This window comes from Ahaetulla prasina, chromosome 4 (genome assembly GCF_028640845.1).
Source record: "Ahaetulla prasina isolate Xishuangbanna chromosome 4, ASM2864084v1, whole genome shotgun sequence".
NCBI lineage: Eukaryota > Metazoa > Chordata > Lepidosauria > Squamata > Colubridae > Ahaetulla > Ahaetulla prasina.
The window spans coordinates 6787457-6804299 of NC_080542.1; the positions used below are offsets into that span (position 1 = coordinate 6787457).

The 16843-nt window shown below is 42.8% G+C and overlaps 1 gene segment (V, D, J or C); it reads right to left on the minus strand.

Moving 5' to 3' along the window:
* Nucleotides 1–659: 659 nt before the first annotated feature.
* LOC131196952 (immunoglobulin heavy constant gamma 2-like) overlaps nucleotides 660–16843 on the minus strand; it is a 47034-nt gene continuing 30850 nt past the window's right edge. The window contains 4 exon segments of the C gene segment in view: nucleotides 660–1092; nucleotides 3899–4228; nucleotides 6138–6467; nucleotides 8387–8689. Coding sequence covers nucleotides 770–1092; nucleotides 3899–4228; nucleotides 6138–6467; nucleotides 8387–8689 — 1286 coding nt within the window.

A 16843-nucleotide genomic window follows, 5' to 3' on the forward strand; every position in this document is an offset into this window, starting at 1 on the left:
ATTTTGATGGGTTCAAATCTCCAGACAAGTATCAAGTTGTGCAGCAACTTTGAAAAGAAGTAGTAAGAAGTAGGGACGTGGTGGCTCGGCAGCTAAGATGCTGAGCTTGTCGATCAGAAAGGTCGGCAGTTCGGCGGTTTGATTCCCTAACGCCATGTAACGAGGGTGAGCTCCCGTTACTTGTCCTGGCTTCTGCCAACCTAGCAGTTCGAAAGCACATAAAAAAGGCAAGTAGAAAAATAGGGACCACCTCTGGTGGGAAGGGAACAGTGTTCCGTGCGTCTTTGGCATTTTGTCATGCCGGCCACATGACCACGGAGATGTCTTCGGACATCTCCTTTGAATTGGAGATGAGCACTGCCTCTTAGAGCCGGGAACGACTAGTACATATGTGTGAGGGGAACTTTTACCTTTACTTTTAGTACAAATACATGGACCCAAGACTTTGGCTCTCAAATTGATACTGATTAGAGAAGAGTGAAATCCCTTTTTCTCCAGCATCAACTTTGAGCCTTTGTTCTAAAGTCCGGAGAAATTAGCCCTTTCCTTCTTCATTCCAGAATTCATCCCTCAACTTTGTTCAGTCCCCAATTTCGTTGAAGGAAAAAAAGAAAAGAAAAAAGAAGAAAAAAAGGGCATAACCCATGAGACCGTTGAGTTGGTTTGCTTTTATTTAGCCAAACACGTAAGCATGTAAACTATTTACAAGGATTGGGATCCAACACCATGAGAGAGACGAATCTAGGAATTCAAGTCATGTTTTGAGCCGTCAATGTTTACCCGAAGTTTTCTCTATGGTCTGCTGGGTGAACTTCATTTCAAGGGCCTCGTGGACAACCAAACAGCTAAACAGGTCCCTCTCCTCCCAAGATTGCCTAGAGACGGTCAGTTTGCTAAATGCGAAGTGGGTATCGTCAGTCTTTTCCTTCACAGCTGGAGTATTGACGTATTCGGTTTCGGAAATGGCCTGGCCATTCTTTAGCCACTGAATATCGATCTGCTGTGGGACAAAGTCATGGACAAAGCAGTTGATGATAATCATATTGCCCTTGATGGGAGGGTAGATGTGGACGATGGGTGCCTTGCTCTTTTCTGTGTAAAAACATGGAAAGGAAAACAAAAAAAAAGAGATAAAGTCACGTATTATTATTTAGTTTAGGAGAAAGTAATGGAAGCCATGTCTGGGTTCCCATGTATGAAGTCATGACTTGCTGTAGATTGCCAGCCTCTGAGGAATGGTGTGATTGTCAGATTAGCTACTGTCATACAGACATACTGTCCTACATACAGACAGGAGGTTAAACAACTAGCCTCGTGGTGCGACCAGAATAATCTGGAACTGAACACACTCAAAACCATAGAAATGGTGGTAGATTTTAGGAGAAACCCTCCTATACTACCACCTCTTACAATACTAGACAACACAATATCAACAGTAGCGACTTTCAAGTTTCTAGGTGCTACTATATCTCAAGATTTAAAATGGACACCTTACATCAAAAACGTCATCAAAAAAGCATAATGTGCTTTGAAAGAATGTTCTTTCTGCGCCAACTCAGGAAGCTCAAACTGCTCAAGGAGCAGCTGATCCAGTTCTACAGAGGAATGATTAAGTCTGTCTGCACCTCTTTAACTCTCTGGTTTGGTTTTGCAACTGAACAAGACAGAAACAGACTTCAGAGGATAATTAGAACTGCAAAAAAGCAACAATTATTACCAACCTGCCTTCCATTGAGATCCTGTATACTGCACGAATCAAAAAGAGGGCTGTGAAAATATTTACAGACCCCTCACATCCTGGGCATAAACTGTTTCAACTCCTACCCTCAAAACAACCCTATAGAGCACTGCACACCAGAACAGCTAAACACAAGAACAGTTTTTTCCCGAACGCCACCATCCTGCTAAACTACTAATTCCTCAACACTGTCAAACTATTTACTAAATCTGCACTACTATTAATCTTCCCATCGTTCCTATCACCCATCTCCTCCCACTTATGACTGTATGGCTGTAACCTTGTTGCTGGTATCCTTACGATTTATATTGACTGTTTCCTAATATGATTTGATTGCTGATTTGTACCCTATGACTATCATTAAGGGTTGTATCGTATGATTCTTGATGAATGTATCTTGTCTTTTTATGCACGCTGAGAGCATATGCACCAAAGACAAATTCCTTGCATGTCTAATCACAGTTGGCTAATAAAGAATTCTATTCTATTCTATTCTATTCTATTCTATTCTATTCTATTCTATTCTATTCTATTCTATTCTATTCTATTCTATTCTATTCTATTCCATTCTATTCTATTCTATTCTATTCTATTCTATTCTATTCTATTCTATTCTATTCTATTCTATTCCATTCCATTCCATATTTTCTATTCTATTCTATTCTATTCTATTCTATTCTATTCTATTCTATTCTATTCTATTCTATTCTATTCTATTCTATTCTAGTCTAGTCTAGTCTAGTCTAGTCTAGTCTAGTCTAGTCTATTCCAATCCATTCCATTCCATTCCATATTTTCTATTCTATTCTATTCTATTCTATTCTATTCTATTCTATTCTATTCTATTCTATTCTATTCTATTCTATTCCATTCCATTATTCTATTCTATTCTATTCTATTCTATTCTATTCTATTCTATTCTATTCTATTCTATTCTATTCTATTCCATTCCATTCCATTCCATTCCATTCCATTATTCTATTCTATTCTATTCTATTCTATTCTATTCTATTCTATTCTATTCTATTCTATTCTATTCTATTCTATATGACTTTGGGTTCATATAGCATTGAAAAGCCAAAATATAACTTAACATGATAGAAGCAGCCCAGGCCCATATGAGGAATTAATATTACGAAGATAGGACATGCAAGTCCCCTGACGAGCTTAACTCCAAAAGCCCAACTGGCTACGTCATTTCAACTAGTCCATCTTGCTTTTGGTTAGCGATGTCTCTATTATATCAGCAGTGTGCACACTTGGAAGATTTATCCAATAAGGATTTCCCACAGGCCTTCTATATGATCCTCCAGGGCATCAAGAGGAAACCTAAGTCTACACCTGGGACATTTTATATTAGAGGATGGCATCAGAAGGAAACCATATTGTTCTCCCCCAAACCCCTACCTTTTATCACCAGGGCTAGAGTAGGGCTTCGCCAGCAGCGGTGGCGGCTCTTCCTTCCCAAGGATCAGCCCATAGATTTCCACTGCTCTCCTCTCCTCTGCCTCGTGCACATCTGAGTGTCAGGTACTGGACCCAGCTGTTCCTCCTCTTCCTCATCAGCCACCTCCGGACCTGGAGGCTGTTGACTCTCCATCTGAGGGCCCAGGCTCTGCCTCTGTCTCTGTCTCTGTCTCTGTCTCTGTTTCTCTATCTATCTATCTATCTCTATCTCTATCTCTATCTCTCTCTGACAGCTCCACTCCCTCTTCCCCTCTAGGAGCTCTCAGGTTGCCTTGATGCTGGCCCTGACACCCACACCTCCTCCTCCTCATCTGATTTGGCTGCTGGGGGTGGGAGTGGGAAGCGGCCGACAGGCCACAACACATATCTCATTTTGTTCTAACTCTCTGCTTGGGTTGGATCCAGGACACACTGTAAATAGACTAATCCTGAATTCTCTTAACAGCATCATATGCTCCTAGGAGTGCCAAGATTCTATGTCGTGACTGTGCAGAGTTGTCACCGAAGCAAGGGATGCCGTATCAGTGGCCCCTGGTGCCATGATATTAAGGGAGAGAACAAAAGAGAGCTCCATGACTGGAGACTATTGACGACAACTGAACATTCTGTTTTATACCTCTAACCTGGCGGTACACATTGCGTACGGCAAATGTTCTCATTCCTGTTCGGAGAGCCACTCTGCTTCCTCCTTACCTCTGCTCTTGGAAATTGTCTTCACGATGGGACCAGGCAAACCTGGATATTCTACCGAACAGGTGAAAGTTTCTCCGGATTCCCAATCTTGGGCAGAGACAGGGAGGCGGCTGACAGCGGTGAAGGTCCCATTGTTTTCTTCAGTCACCGCCACTAATTCCGGATGCGTGGTGGCTTGCTTCTCGCGGGACCAGCTTATTTTCAACCCATCTTCCTGTTGCAGATTGACAACCACGCAAACGATCTTGGCATTTCTGTTCATGTACAAGTCTTTTGGTTGTGGGGGCAGAAGGTAGCTGGTAATGGCGGTGGAGAAGTGGCTGGTGGCATCTATGGATACAGAATCCGCGTCAGTGCTTACAACCCCCTCCCTCTCCCTTAGACCCTTAATCTAATTTATTCGCCTCTTTCTAGATCAGCTCTTGAGCTCATGCAGGTAAAACGTTGCCTGTTTTAACTTGGTGAATTGTCAAGTGTATGTCTGGACCCAATTGACTAGTGTTTCTCCCATTCCAAAGACTAGTCGTTACACTAAACTGAAAGCAAAGATCCCTCAGAATCATCTTATAAAAGATGAAAGCATGTTATTAGTAAAAAATATATGTATACTTCAATGTCAATAACCACATAACTGGAACAAGCACAAGTACTAGGGCTAATAATTTGTGGCAGATATCTGTAGCTTGGGTGTAGGATGAGGATGAAGGTTTGTTCTTCAAGCTTGTGGGTTGGTTTCTGAATGTTCAACCCATGCAATTCCCCTTACCAGCAGTTCACCTCCCAACGACCCTGACCGGATGTAATCTCTGTATCACAAGACCCATCACAAGACCTAACACAAGATCCAGTGATAATTCACAGCTGACCCATCACACAACCCTTGTCAACTCGCAAAGCATCCCTGGCCTGCTTTCGAGTTGCCATAGGCCAGTGGGGATGGGAAACTGGTGAAATGGTACTGCAGCCAAAGACAGATGTGCATTCCATGCATATCTCGCTCAAGGCTGTATCCCAAGGTTACCCACAGCAGCCAGAGGGGAGTGACCTCTACAACCTGCAAAATTGCTCCGTTGGTGAATGTGATTGATAATACACCCTTCGGGGGGGGGGGAAACAGGGTCATAATTGGGGCATAAATTATGTAGGGTCACAGCTGGCTTCAGCTGGGAACGTAACGACATGAAGCTCCCAATAAAAAACTGGATTTCTTTTGAAGCTTGGCTCAAGGCTCATGATCTAATTAGGGCATCCGTCGGAACCCTGACAACCCTCCCTTGACACACCCACACCTGAAGCCTTATAAACAGAAGACCACTGACATCCCCTAAACTCCACTGAAGATGTTACCTAGCCTGGTAATGAAACGTTCAGAAACCAAACTTCAAACTCAGAGAATGAACCTCCATCCTCTAATAATAGGTCTCATAAGATGTTGTCCCAGGATCTGGTTGAGGCTGTTCTATTTTATTGCTAAATTGTCCATTCCTATCCCTGCCAACAATAGTGCATACACTCAAGGCTATGGTTTTCCCAGTTGCAATGTATGGCTGTGAAAGTTGGACCATAATAAAGGCTGAGCGCCAAAGAATTGAGGCCTTTGAACTCTGGTGCTGGAGAAGACTCCTGTGAGATCCCTTGGACAGCAAGGTGATCCAACCGGTCGGTCCTAGAGGAGATCAACCCTGACTGCTCTTTAGAAGGCCAGATCCTGAAGAGGAAACTCAAATACTTTGGCCACCTAATGAGAAGGAAGGACTCACTGAAGAAGAGCCTGATGCTGGGAACGATGGAGGGCAAAAGAAGAAGGGGACGACAGAGAAGGAGGTGGCTGGATGGAGTCACTGAAGTAGTCGGCGTGAGCTTAAATGGACTCCGGAGGATGGTAGAGGACAGGAAGGCCTGGAGGAACGTGGTCCGTGGGGTCATGATGGGGTTGGACATGATTTCGCAACCAACAACACCACTACCACCCCTGGATAGTATTCCATATGTTGGTCTATCATAATTATGAATTTTCCCTCTTTTGATCACATGAATCTTGCTTCAACTATGCCCGAAAAATTGCAGTAAGGATTTTCTTGAATATCTAAATATTAGCAAGCGATGAACTTCATTATGTTAATAGAGCTTATTTGGAAATGGTATGGATTTCACTGTAAGAGTGAACGTCTATCCTCCGCCTTGATTCGTTGTCTGTTCCCCATTATACAAAGCACAGTCTGCATTCCGTCATAATTACCTTCACATTTCCTGGCTCTGCTTTTCGTTTTTGTTTGTGATGCTGCGTGGGTTACCTGGCAGTAGTAAGTATTTCCTTCCAACCAATCTTGCTGGGTGATGTTGACGACGCTGTTGGTGCTGAAAGTGTACTTATTTGCATCACGCGTCGGAGGTTCAGTGTAGGGAGCCACCAATCCATGGTGGCTGCCCACCAGCCACTCAACCTTAATATCTTTGGGGTAGAAATTCTCAATGAAGCACACCAGTGTTATGGTTCCATCACTGCCTTTTGGGTTGCAAGAAGAATGGAGTATATGGACCTTAGGAGCCACCGGTTCATAGTCACACCCTGTGGGCATAAGAGTGACTTTTAGTGTTTAAGGATGACCTACCTGTTATTAGAGACACGGTGTAGCTCAGTGGCTAAGATGCTGAGCTTGTCGATCGACAGGTCAGCAGTTTGGCGGTTCAAATCCCTAGTGCCACGTAACGGGGGTGAGCTCCCATTACTTGTCCCAGCTTCTGCCAACCTAGCAGTTCGAAAGCACGTAAAAAATGCAAGTAGAAAAATAGGGACCACCTTTGGTGGGAAGGGAACAGCGTTCCATGCGCCTTTGGCATTGAGTCATGCTGGCCACATGACCATGGAGATGTTTTCAGACAGCACCGACTCTTCGGCTTTGAAATGGAAATGAGCACCACCCCCTAGAGTCAGGAATGACTAGCACATATGTGCGAGGGGAACCTTTACCTTTTAACCTGTTATTCCCCTGAAGTCTCTTCCAATTTAAATGACCTTCTTAGAAATATTGAGCAATAACAGGACCAAACAAAACAAAACAAAACCCAACCCCACCAATCAACGAACTGATTGCGTTGATTAGCAGACTCTAAAATAAAACAGTCCTGAATTAATATCCTTTGATTCACCTATTCTTGTTCTATTTGCCCTTTGGCTTAATGATCCCATGGTTTGAAGTGGTGGCACAGTGGTTAGAGTGCAGTACTGCAGGCGAATTCAGTTGCCTGCCAACTGCCTACAATTTGGCAGTTCGAATCCCACCAGGCTCAAGGTTGACTCAGTCTTCCTTCCTTCCGAGGTGGGTAAAATGAAGACCCAAAATTGTTGGGGGCAATATGCCGACTCTGTAAACTGGTTATAGAGGGCTGTAAAGCACTGTAAAGTGGATATAAGTCTAAATGCTATTCTATTGCAGGCTAACTCTGCCTACTGCCAGCAGTTCGATCCTGACTGGCTCAAGGTTGACTCAGCTTTCTATCCTTCTGAGGTCAGTAAAACCATGACCGGGATTGTTGGGGGCAATAGGCTGACTCTGTAAACCACTTAGAGAGAGCTGTAAAGCAGTATATAAGTCTAAGAGCTACTGCTATTTCAGGCTAACTCTGCCTATTGCCAGCAGTTCAATCCTGACTGGCTCAACGTTGACTCAACCTTCCATCCTTCTGAGGTTAGTAAAACAAAGATCCGGATTGTTGGGGGCAATAGGCTGACTTTGTAAACCACTTAGAGAGGGCTGTAAAGCACTGTAAAGCGGTATATAAATCCAAGCGCTATTGCGATTACTTCTCATGAAGAGTCATCCTCTCAGAATCCCTTTCAAGCTATGAGGTTTCCTGTCCAGAGATATTTCATGAGAAGAGTAGGCTACTCTTCTGCTCACAATAGAATCTGTTATGCCACCAGGCTCAAAATTTTGGGCTTGGACACCCTGGAACTACTCTGTCTATGGTCTGACTTAAGCATAATACACCAAATTGTGTGCTACAATGTCCTACCTGTCAACGACTACTACAGCTTCAACCTCAATAATATACGAGCAAATAATAGGTACAAACTTCAGGTAAACCGCTCCAAACTCAATTGCAGAAAATACGACTTCAGCAACCGAGGGGTCAACGCCTGGAATGCTCTACCTGACTCTGTTGTTACATCTTCAAACCCCCACAGCTTCAACCTTAAACTGTCTACCATGGACCTCACCCCATTCCGAAGAGGTCCGTAAAGGGAGCATGCATAAGCGCACCAGCATGCCTACCGTCCCTGTCCTACTGTCCCCATTTATTTGTACTCGTTTCCTGGGTTCATGTCCATGTTTATACTCATACCTGTTATCTTGTCTGTGTTTGACCAACTAAATAAAATAAATAAATAAAATACTTAGGGGTTGATTTTGCCTTTGTCTAATCAACAGCCCTTGGAAAGGAAAGGAGAAAATAAAAAGCTAAGAGCAATTTTGCTGGACTCACGCTCAATGTTTTTGTTGATTCTGGTGTGGGTGGCCTCATGGTCGACGTTGCACTGGAATGTCTCAGATTCCCACTGGCTGGCTGGGATGGTGAGCAAGCTGGTGTGAGTATAGTGGCCGGATGAATGAACAATCGGAGGGAACTGGTGGATTCCACTGGTGATGGCACCTGAATTCCATTTCACTGTGGCTGGTTCAGGAAAGTAGTTTTTGACGAGACAACCGATGCTAACGTTGGAGTCAGTGGCCCTCTGGGTTTGGTCACTAGGACTCAATGGGAACACAGTGGGGGCTTTGGGAGTAGCTGTAGGAAAAGATAAAGACAAGATGATGAAGATGGAGAAGATACACCCTCTAATGGACGTGGGAGCTTCTAGAAATTCCTCAACCCCGGTGTTTTTCACACTTGGCAACTTTAAGGCGGGTGGACGTCAACTCCCAGAATTCTCCATTGGCTGGAAAATTCTGGGAGTTTGTCCCAACATCTTAAAGTTGCCAAATTTGAAAATCACCGCTCCCTACTGTTCGTGCAAGTTTATAGAGAGGGAATTTGCTAGAAGCAGTGGCCCCGCCATTTTGATTTGGATTCTTCAAATAGATTTCACGAGAGAGAACAATGTGGAATAACTGTATCATGTCACTGGAAAGCTCCACCATCTGGAATAGCCTGAAATACAAAATTTAATTAGGAGAGAAAAACCTCAAGCATATTTTTTACGTTATGAGGTATAGAATTTTGTTTTCAGTAAAAAGATTGAGGTTATTCATTTGCTGTATTTGCAATATATTCCTACGTCCTTGTTTCTCCCTAAGGCCTTTTGTTTCAGAACTTGGAATGCTAATACAGATAGTATTCTTAATTTACCACAGCTCATTTAGTGACCATTCAAAGTTACAACGGCACTGACAAAGGTGACTGTTTTTCACACTTACGACACTGATCATGTGATCAACATTCGGACACCGGGCAACTGGCTCATATTTATGACGGTAGCAGTGTCCTGGGGTGAGGGCATCACATTTTGCGACCTTCTGACAAGCAAAGTCAATGTTGTGGTCCACTAGTAGCCTGAGGAGCTGGCAACAGAGTCGGACAGCGATGAGGCTGAGGAAGAAATGGGCCAGTCCTGGAGGCTGGGGAAGGCCTGGATGAGGTCTCTGCGTCAGAGGCAGAGGTGGGGCCAGGGCCATCTGGGAGTGATGTGTGGACTCCGAAGCCTCCAGAGGCTGACAGTAGTGAGGCAGAGGAACAGGAGGAGCCTGTTCCTAATGCACACCATGAGAAGAGCTGCCAGAAGGCAAGAGCAGTTAAAGCAGAGAATACAACTCAAGAGTAGTGCCAAGAGATAATTGGCCCTTCCCATAAGACTTAAAAGATCAACAATGGCGTTTGGGCTCTTTGTCGGAAAACAACGTTGATAACCTTGCCCCTTGTCTTGCTGCATTTATTTCTTGTCGCCGTCTTCTGCTTTTGAACTTTTGCCAAGAAAAGCCTTTGGCAGTTTGCCTAATTAGACCAAGGTTGGTGATAAGACTACAGAATTGTGTTATGAAGAATTCACTTTGATTTAATTTGGACCACGCTGAGAATGAGTTAATTCTCAGCTGTTCTAATAAAGTCTGTTTGTTTTTTGAACTGATTCAAAACTACTACTACCTACTTGGGCCTGGGTCACAACAGTCAGTAGTGGAAGCCAGATTCACAACAACCACATTACTAACTTCAAAAGAACTGTGATGGTTTATTTAATTACTATGATCAGAAAGCTCATAAACCAGGGATGCTATTCAGCAGGTTCTGACAGATTCTGGAGAACCGGTAGCGGAAATTTTGAGTAGTTCAGAGAACCGGCAAATACCACCTCGGGCTGGCCCCATAGTAGGGTGGGAATGGAGATTTTGCAAGATCCTTCCCCCAGGAGTGGGGAGGGAATGGAGATTTTGCAGTATCCTTCCTCTGCCATGCCCACCAAGCCACACCATGCCCACCAAGCCACGCCCACAGAACCGGTAGTAAAAAAAAAATGGAATTCCACCACTGTTGTAAACTGGGGCAAAATTCACTTAACATCTGTCTTGCTTAGCCACAAAAATGTTGGGCTCAGTTGTGCTTGTAATTTGAGGACGACCTGCATTCCGCAAATAACGAAAGTTTAGCTTTTTGAGTTCCACGTAGCTACATACAATCAGACAGAAGGTGTTATATTTTGTTCCCCAAGCGAAGTTAAGGCAATCGTACGATGAATGTGTGTCATATTTTGGGGTTAAAGGGCAAAGTTCAAGAGAAAAAAAAAAGATATTTTTTCTCTCAAGAGGCACAGAATCTAAAGCAACGAAGCTATGAAGCCGTTCCTCATGAAGAGACAAGGGGTTTTGAATTGGAACCTTCTTTATTTTATCCCAAAAGTGCTTTTTCAAGAGACAACTGGACTTTCTGATTTTTTTCTTGGAAGATGTTTTGCTTATCATCTGAAGGAGCTTCTTGGATGAGAAGCTGAAGAAACTTCTTGGATGAGAAGCGAAACATCGGCCAAGAAAAACCAGAAAGTCCAGTTGCCCCTTGAAAAAGCACCTTTGGGACAACCATGAACCGGATGGCTCAGAATCTCCATAGACACTTCTTTATTTTACTAAATCAATTTATTAAGTTATTTATTTAATTTAATTAATTTATTAATTTATTAATTTAATCAGTGGAACAAACTTGCCTGCAGAAGTTGTGAATGCTCCAACACTGAAAATGTTGAATAGCCATTTGTCTGAAATGGAGTAGGGTTTCCTGCCTTGGCAGGGGGTTGGACTAGAAGACCTCCAAGATCCCTTCCAACTCTGTTATTATATTATATTATATTATTAAACCAATTTACCATCCAACTTAGAGGTGACTCCCTTACCAACAAAACACTATCCCAAACCTTACTCTTTGAGTTAAGAAGGTCAACTCCATCTCATTCATTGTTTTTTTTTTTACTGATGGACAAAGCAGATCCCATTGGAGCAGGGTTGAAATGCTTCTGGTTCAGCCCGGTTCGGCCGAGCCGGTAGCGATGATGGCCGGTGGTTCGGAGAACCGGTAGCAATGGCGGCTCCAGGCTCCGCCTACCCTCCCAGTTGTCATTACTTCCTGGTTTTAACCAGGAAGTAACCTGTTTTTTTACCCTCTGCGAACCGGTAGTGAAGGTAGGTAGATTTCACCCCTGCATTGGAGGCAAATACAATGCACTGCCTGGAATGCACTACCTGACTCTGTGGTCTCCTCCCAAAATCCCCAAAGCTTTAACCAAAGACTATCTACTATTGACCTCACCCCATTCCTAAGAGATATGTAAAGGGCATGCATAAGACCACCAGCGTGCCTACCGTTCCTGTCCTAATGTTCCCTTTGATTGTATCCAATTCGTATGGGTATTTCATGCTTAGAATAGAATAGAATTTTTTATTGGCCAAGTGTGATTGGACACACAAGGAATTTGTCTTGGTGCAGATGCTCTCAGTGTACATAAAAGAAAAGATACGTTCATCAAGGTACAACATTTACAACACAATTGATGGTCAATATATCAATATAAATCATAAGGATTGCCAGCAACAAAGTTACAGTCATAAGTGGAAAGAGATTGGTAGATACTGTTATGTTTAACAAATAAAATAAATAAATAAATAAATAAAATCCCATAATATCCCAGTCTGAACACTTCATTTTCAGTAACATTTGTGCCTTTGGAATGCAATTTAGCAGTCGATTTCCAGAAAGAGGAAAAAAAAACTTTGGGGAAGTAACGCCCATTAAAGGGAAAGAAACGCATAATAACATGGAGATAAAAATCCATGGGATGTTAGGAGGGAAGGTTTGAGGCCCCCCCTCCTTCTGGGGAACAGTGGTGGCGTCCAGCTTCCGCCTTCACTATGAGAATTTTGATGACATCACTTCCCTTCGGCTTCCTGGTTGACTAACTGTACTCTGGACTCGTTGCTCCTGTGAGTGCCCCCTGGTGGATCCGGAGGAAATTACAAGGATACTGTGCCTGCCTGAGGATTTTGTATTTTTTTTTCCTTAATGGCAAAAGGTCAGAGACCAACTGCTGGAGAGATGGAGAGAATTTTGGAAAAGTTATCTAATATGGACAAGAAATTGGATGATTTGTAAAGAGGCCAAATGGAAATAAGAGTAGAAATTGTGACTATCCAAAAGGATTTAAAGGATACTCAACAAGTCTCAGCAGAAAACAAGCAGAAAGTGGAAGGTTTGGAGGGTGAGATGCGGGCAGTGCAGAAAAGAGAGGAGACGACAGGCAATGCTGTGCTTGGACTACAGATGGATAAAATGTCTTATTTCCTTAGGTTTCAAAATTTGGAAGAAGTGGACCAAGAAGACTTGAGAGATGTTGTGACTAAATTGTTGGGAGAATTTCTTGGGAGAGGTGTTGATTTCATGAATTGGGATGTGGATCGAGTTTATAGAGTTAATTCAATATGCACGCACGCATGCAGTTCCCAGAGAGGTTCATGTCAAATTTGTGAGAAGAGAGACGAGATGAAATTTTAGAAAACATAGGAGTGGGGCACTGATTTACAGGGGCAGGGAGATAGCCATTCTGAGGCAGATTCCCAGACAGGTACGTGAAAAGAGAAAGAAATATTATTTTTGTCAAGCAAATTGTACCAGAAGGAGTGGGCTTCAGATGGCTGATGCCAGAGGGATTGATGATTTTCCGGGAGGGCATTACGAAAAAATTAGTACAATTATGGAGGCTACGGCCTATGTGGAGGAACACAAAGCCTCCTGGAATCAGATGACCCAGGAATTGAAGAAGGAGGTTATAGATCATGGGGAGCGGCTGCCGCTGTTGCGGCCCTGGAGTTGGGTCAGGCTGAACCCAGAGTTCTGAGATCCAAAACTAGGAAGTGATAAAGATATTTGGGATTGTGTTGGTTTTCCTTATTCTCTTTTGTACGATATTCTGTTTACTCTTGACCCTTCTTTATTACGTACTTAAAATTTGTAAACTTAGCTACTTCGTGTCACCTGCTTGCCATATGGCTGTTGTATGTGTTAAAAAATTTGAGTAAAATTCTTATTTTAGATAAGAAAAATGAAAATTTACCATACCTGATATGTATTTGTATAAACCTTTTTTGACTAATAAAAACTTTTTTGAATAAGAAAAAATCCATGGGATGAAACGGAAGTTCACTTTGGCTTCGACGCCTCACAGATCAAGTCGTAGAGCACCAATACAGAAGGTGATTTCTTAGAAGAAGGGGAAGAAAAAGACGGAAGCACTTCTCTACCAGCAATCAGCCTCCAAATGAATATGAATTAACTCCAAGAATAACAACAATCAAATAAACAATACCCCAATCAAGGAACTGCCAAACAAGCTAACAATAAACAGCCCAGCCAAAAACAAAAACAAAAAAACAACCCTCATCAGGATAACTGTCACAAATTAGAACTGCAGAAAATTAAAAACTAAATTAAATTAAGTTAAATTAATTAAATTAAATTAAATTTAATTTAATTAAATTTAATTAAAATTAAAAATTAAAAACACAAATTAGAACTGCAGAAAAAATAATTGCTACCAACCTGCCTTCCACTGAGGACCTGTATACTGCACAAATCAAGAAGAGGGCCGTGAAAATACTTACAGACTCCTCGCATCCTGGATATAAACTGTTTCAACTCCTACCCTCAAAACGACGCTATAGAGCACTGCACACCAGAACAACTAGACACAAGAACAGTTTTTTCCCTAAGGCCATCACTCTGCTAAACAAATAATTCCATCAACACTGTCAAACTATTTAGTGAATCTGCACTACTATTAATCTTCTCATCGTTCCCATAAACCAACTCCTTCCACTTAATGACTGTATTACTGTAACTTGTTGCTGGCAATCCTTATGATTTATATTGATATACTGACCATCAATTGTGTTGTAAGTGTTGTACCTTGATGAACGTATCTTTTCTTTTATGTACACTGAGAGCATATGCACCAAGACAAATTCCTTGTGTGTCCAATCACACTTGGCCAATAAAATTCTATTCTATTCTATTCTATTCTATTCTATTCTATTCTATTCTATTCTATTCTATTCTATTCAAACACTGATAGGGCAAGACACTAGAATATAAACTGAGAGCAAACCCCACTTCATACTACATTGATGACGTACAACAACAGAGTTGGAAGGGACCTTGGAGGTCTTCTAGTCTAACCCCCTGCCCAGGCAGGAAATCCTATACCATTTCAGACAAATGGTTATCCAACATTTTCTTAAAAATTTCCAGTGTTGAAGTATTTAAAATTCTGGAAGCAAGTTGTTCCTCTGATTCATTGTTCTAACTGTCAGGAAATTTCTCCTTAGTTCTAGGTTGCTTCTCTCCTTGATTAGTTTCCACCCATTGCTTCTTGTTTTACCCTCAGGTGCTTTGGAGAATAGTTTGACTTCCTCTTCTTTGTGGCAACCCCTGACATATTGGAACACTGCTATCGTGTCTCCCCTAGTCCTTCTTTTCATTAAACTAGGCATACCCAGTTCCTGCAACAATTCTTCATACGTTTTAGCCTCCAGTCCCCTCATCATCTTGGTTGCTCTTATCCGCACTCTTTCTAGAGTCTCAACATCTTTTTTTACATCGTGGTGACTAAAACTGAACGCAGTCTTCCAAGTGTGGCCTTACCAAGGCCTTATAAAGTGGTATGAACACTTTTAACGTGATCTTAATTCTATCCCTCTGTCTATGCAGCCTAGAACTGTCATGGCTTTATGGGCAGCTGCTGCACACTGCCGGCTCCTATTTAAATGGTTTGTCCACTAGGACTCCAAGATCCCTCTCACAGTTACTACTATTGAGCAAGGTACCACATATACTGTATACATATACATATAATCATCTGGGAGATTAGAAATCTCTTAAATGAAGTCTTGCCCTTGCTTCAAGAAGGCCCTTGGTTCACCCAGTCTGGAGCTTACATTCAGCAGATGTTGCCCAAAACGTTCCCAGCCAATCGTCTGCATCCTGATAACGAGCCTCCTTGCAACCTAACCCAGCCCAACGATTTTCCATCTGAAATCTGACTGGGGCTCATGCTTTCTCCTTCTCCTTTCCACTTGCCAAGATGTGAGCTGCCTCTTTCTGTAGCCCACTATAGCTGCACTGGCATTAGTAACAACAGTAACAGTGAGTTGGAAGGGACCATGGAGGTCATCCAGTCCAACCCCCTCCACACGCAGGAGGCCTGTACTAGGGATTCGAGCCGCCAAACTGCCAACCTTTCTGATTGGCAAGCTCGGTGTCTTAGCCCTTGAGCTAGCCAGGCAGGCTGTAATCTGAGAGGGCAGAAACTCTTAGGAGCAGCGGGCATTGGACATTCATTTAAGTTGCCTCTTTGCTCTTCACTAGCTTATCTGAACCTAAAATACCCCTAGAAAAACCAAAAAAACTAAAACAAAACACCAGACTTACAGATGTGCCCAGGGCATCAAGCAAGTACCCAGTTAGCTCCCCTCTGCCTACTAACTCAGGGGTCTGCAACCTTGGCAACTTTAAGACTTGTGGACTTCAACTCCCAGAATTCCTCAGCCAGCAAAACTGGATGAGAAACTCTGGGAGCTGAAGTCCACAAGTCTTAAAGTTACCAAGGGTGGAGACCCCTGTACTAACTGATCTGAACTCTGGACTCAGCTAACACAGTTGATCCTACAATTTTGTAGGGGACACCTTTGCAGGCTACCTTACCTACTCAACTCGGCAGTGGAGAATTTTTGGGGTGGAGCATTAGGCTGGAACCTGACTCCAAAAAGCTCCAATCTTTCCAATTCCTGCACCTTCAAACCTATCCCTTCTTAACTGAAATGGCAGGCGTGGTGCCCGGATAATATTCTCACTCCTTTGCTACTTTCTCTCAACTCTAGCATTCATCAGAAAGCTCAGAGCTGGGCTCCCGGTTGGGTGTGGATACCCACGTAGCCTGTTTCCACCCACTAGCTTGATTAAATTCTGAATTCAGCTCAGATGAAGATGGCATAGTGAAGGATCCAATATGGAACGGGTTTTTTTTCTTCTGACACTCAAGTAAAAAGTAACCGATCTCCCAGATGAGCTACTCCAAGGAACCTATATCCTAGAATTCAAATTTGAGACCAAAAACTAACCAGTTGAGGATCAAACTTGGAGCCATTGCTGAGCTAGTTCATCCTAGCTCTCAGCTGAGGCTACCAATCCTCTCCTTTGATTTTTCACTAGCAGAACCTCCTAGATGAGCTATTCCAAGGCACCATATCCTAGAATTTAAATTTGAGACCAAAACTACCAGCTGAGGATCAAGCTTGGAGCAGTTGTTGAGCTAGTTCATCCTAGCTCTCAGCTGAGGCTACCAATCCTCTCCTTTGGTTTTTCACTAGCAGAACCTCTTAAATGAGCTACTCCAAGGCACCATATCCTAGA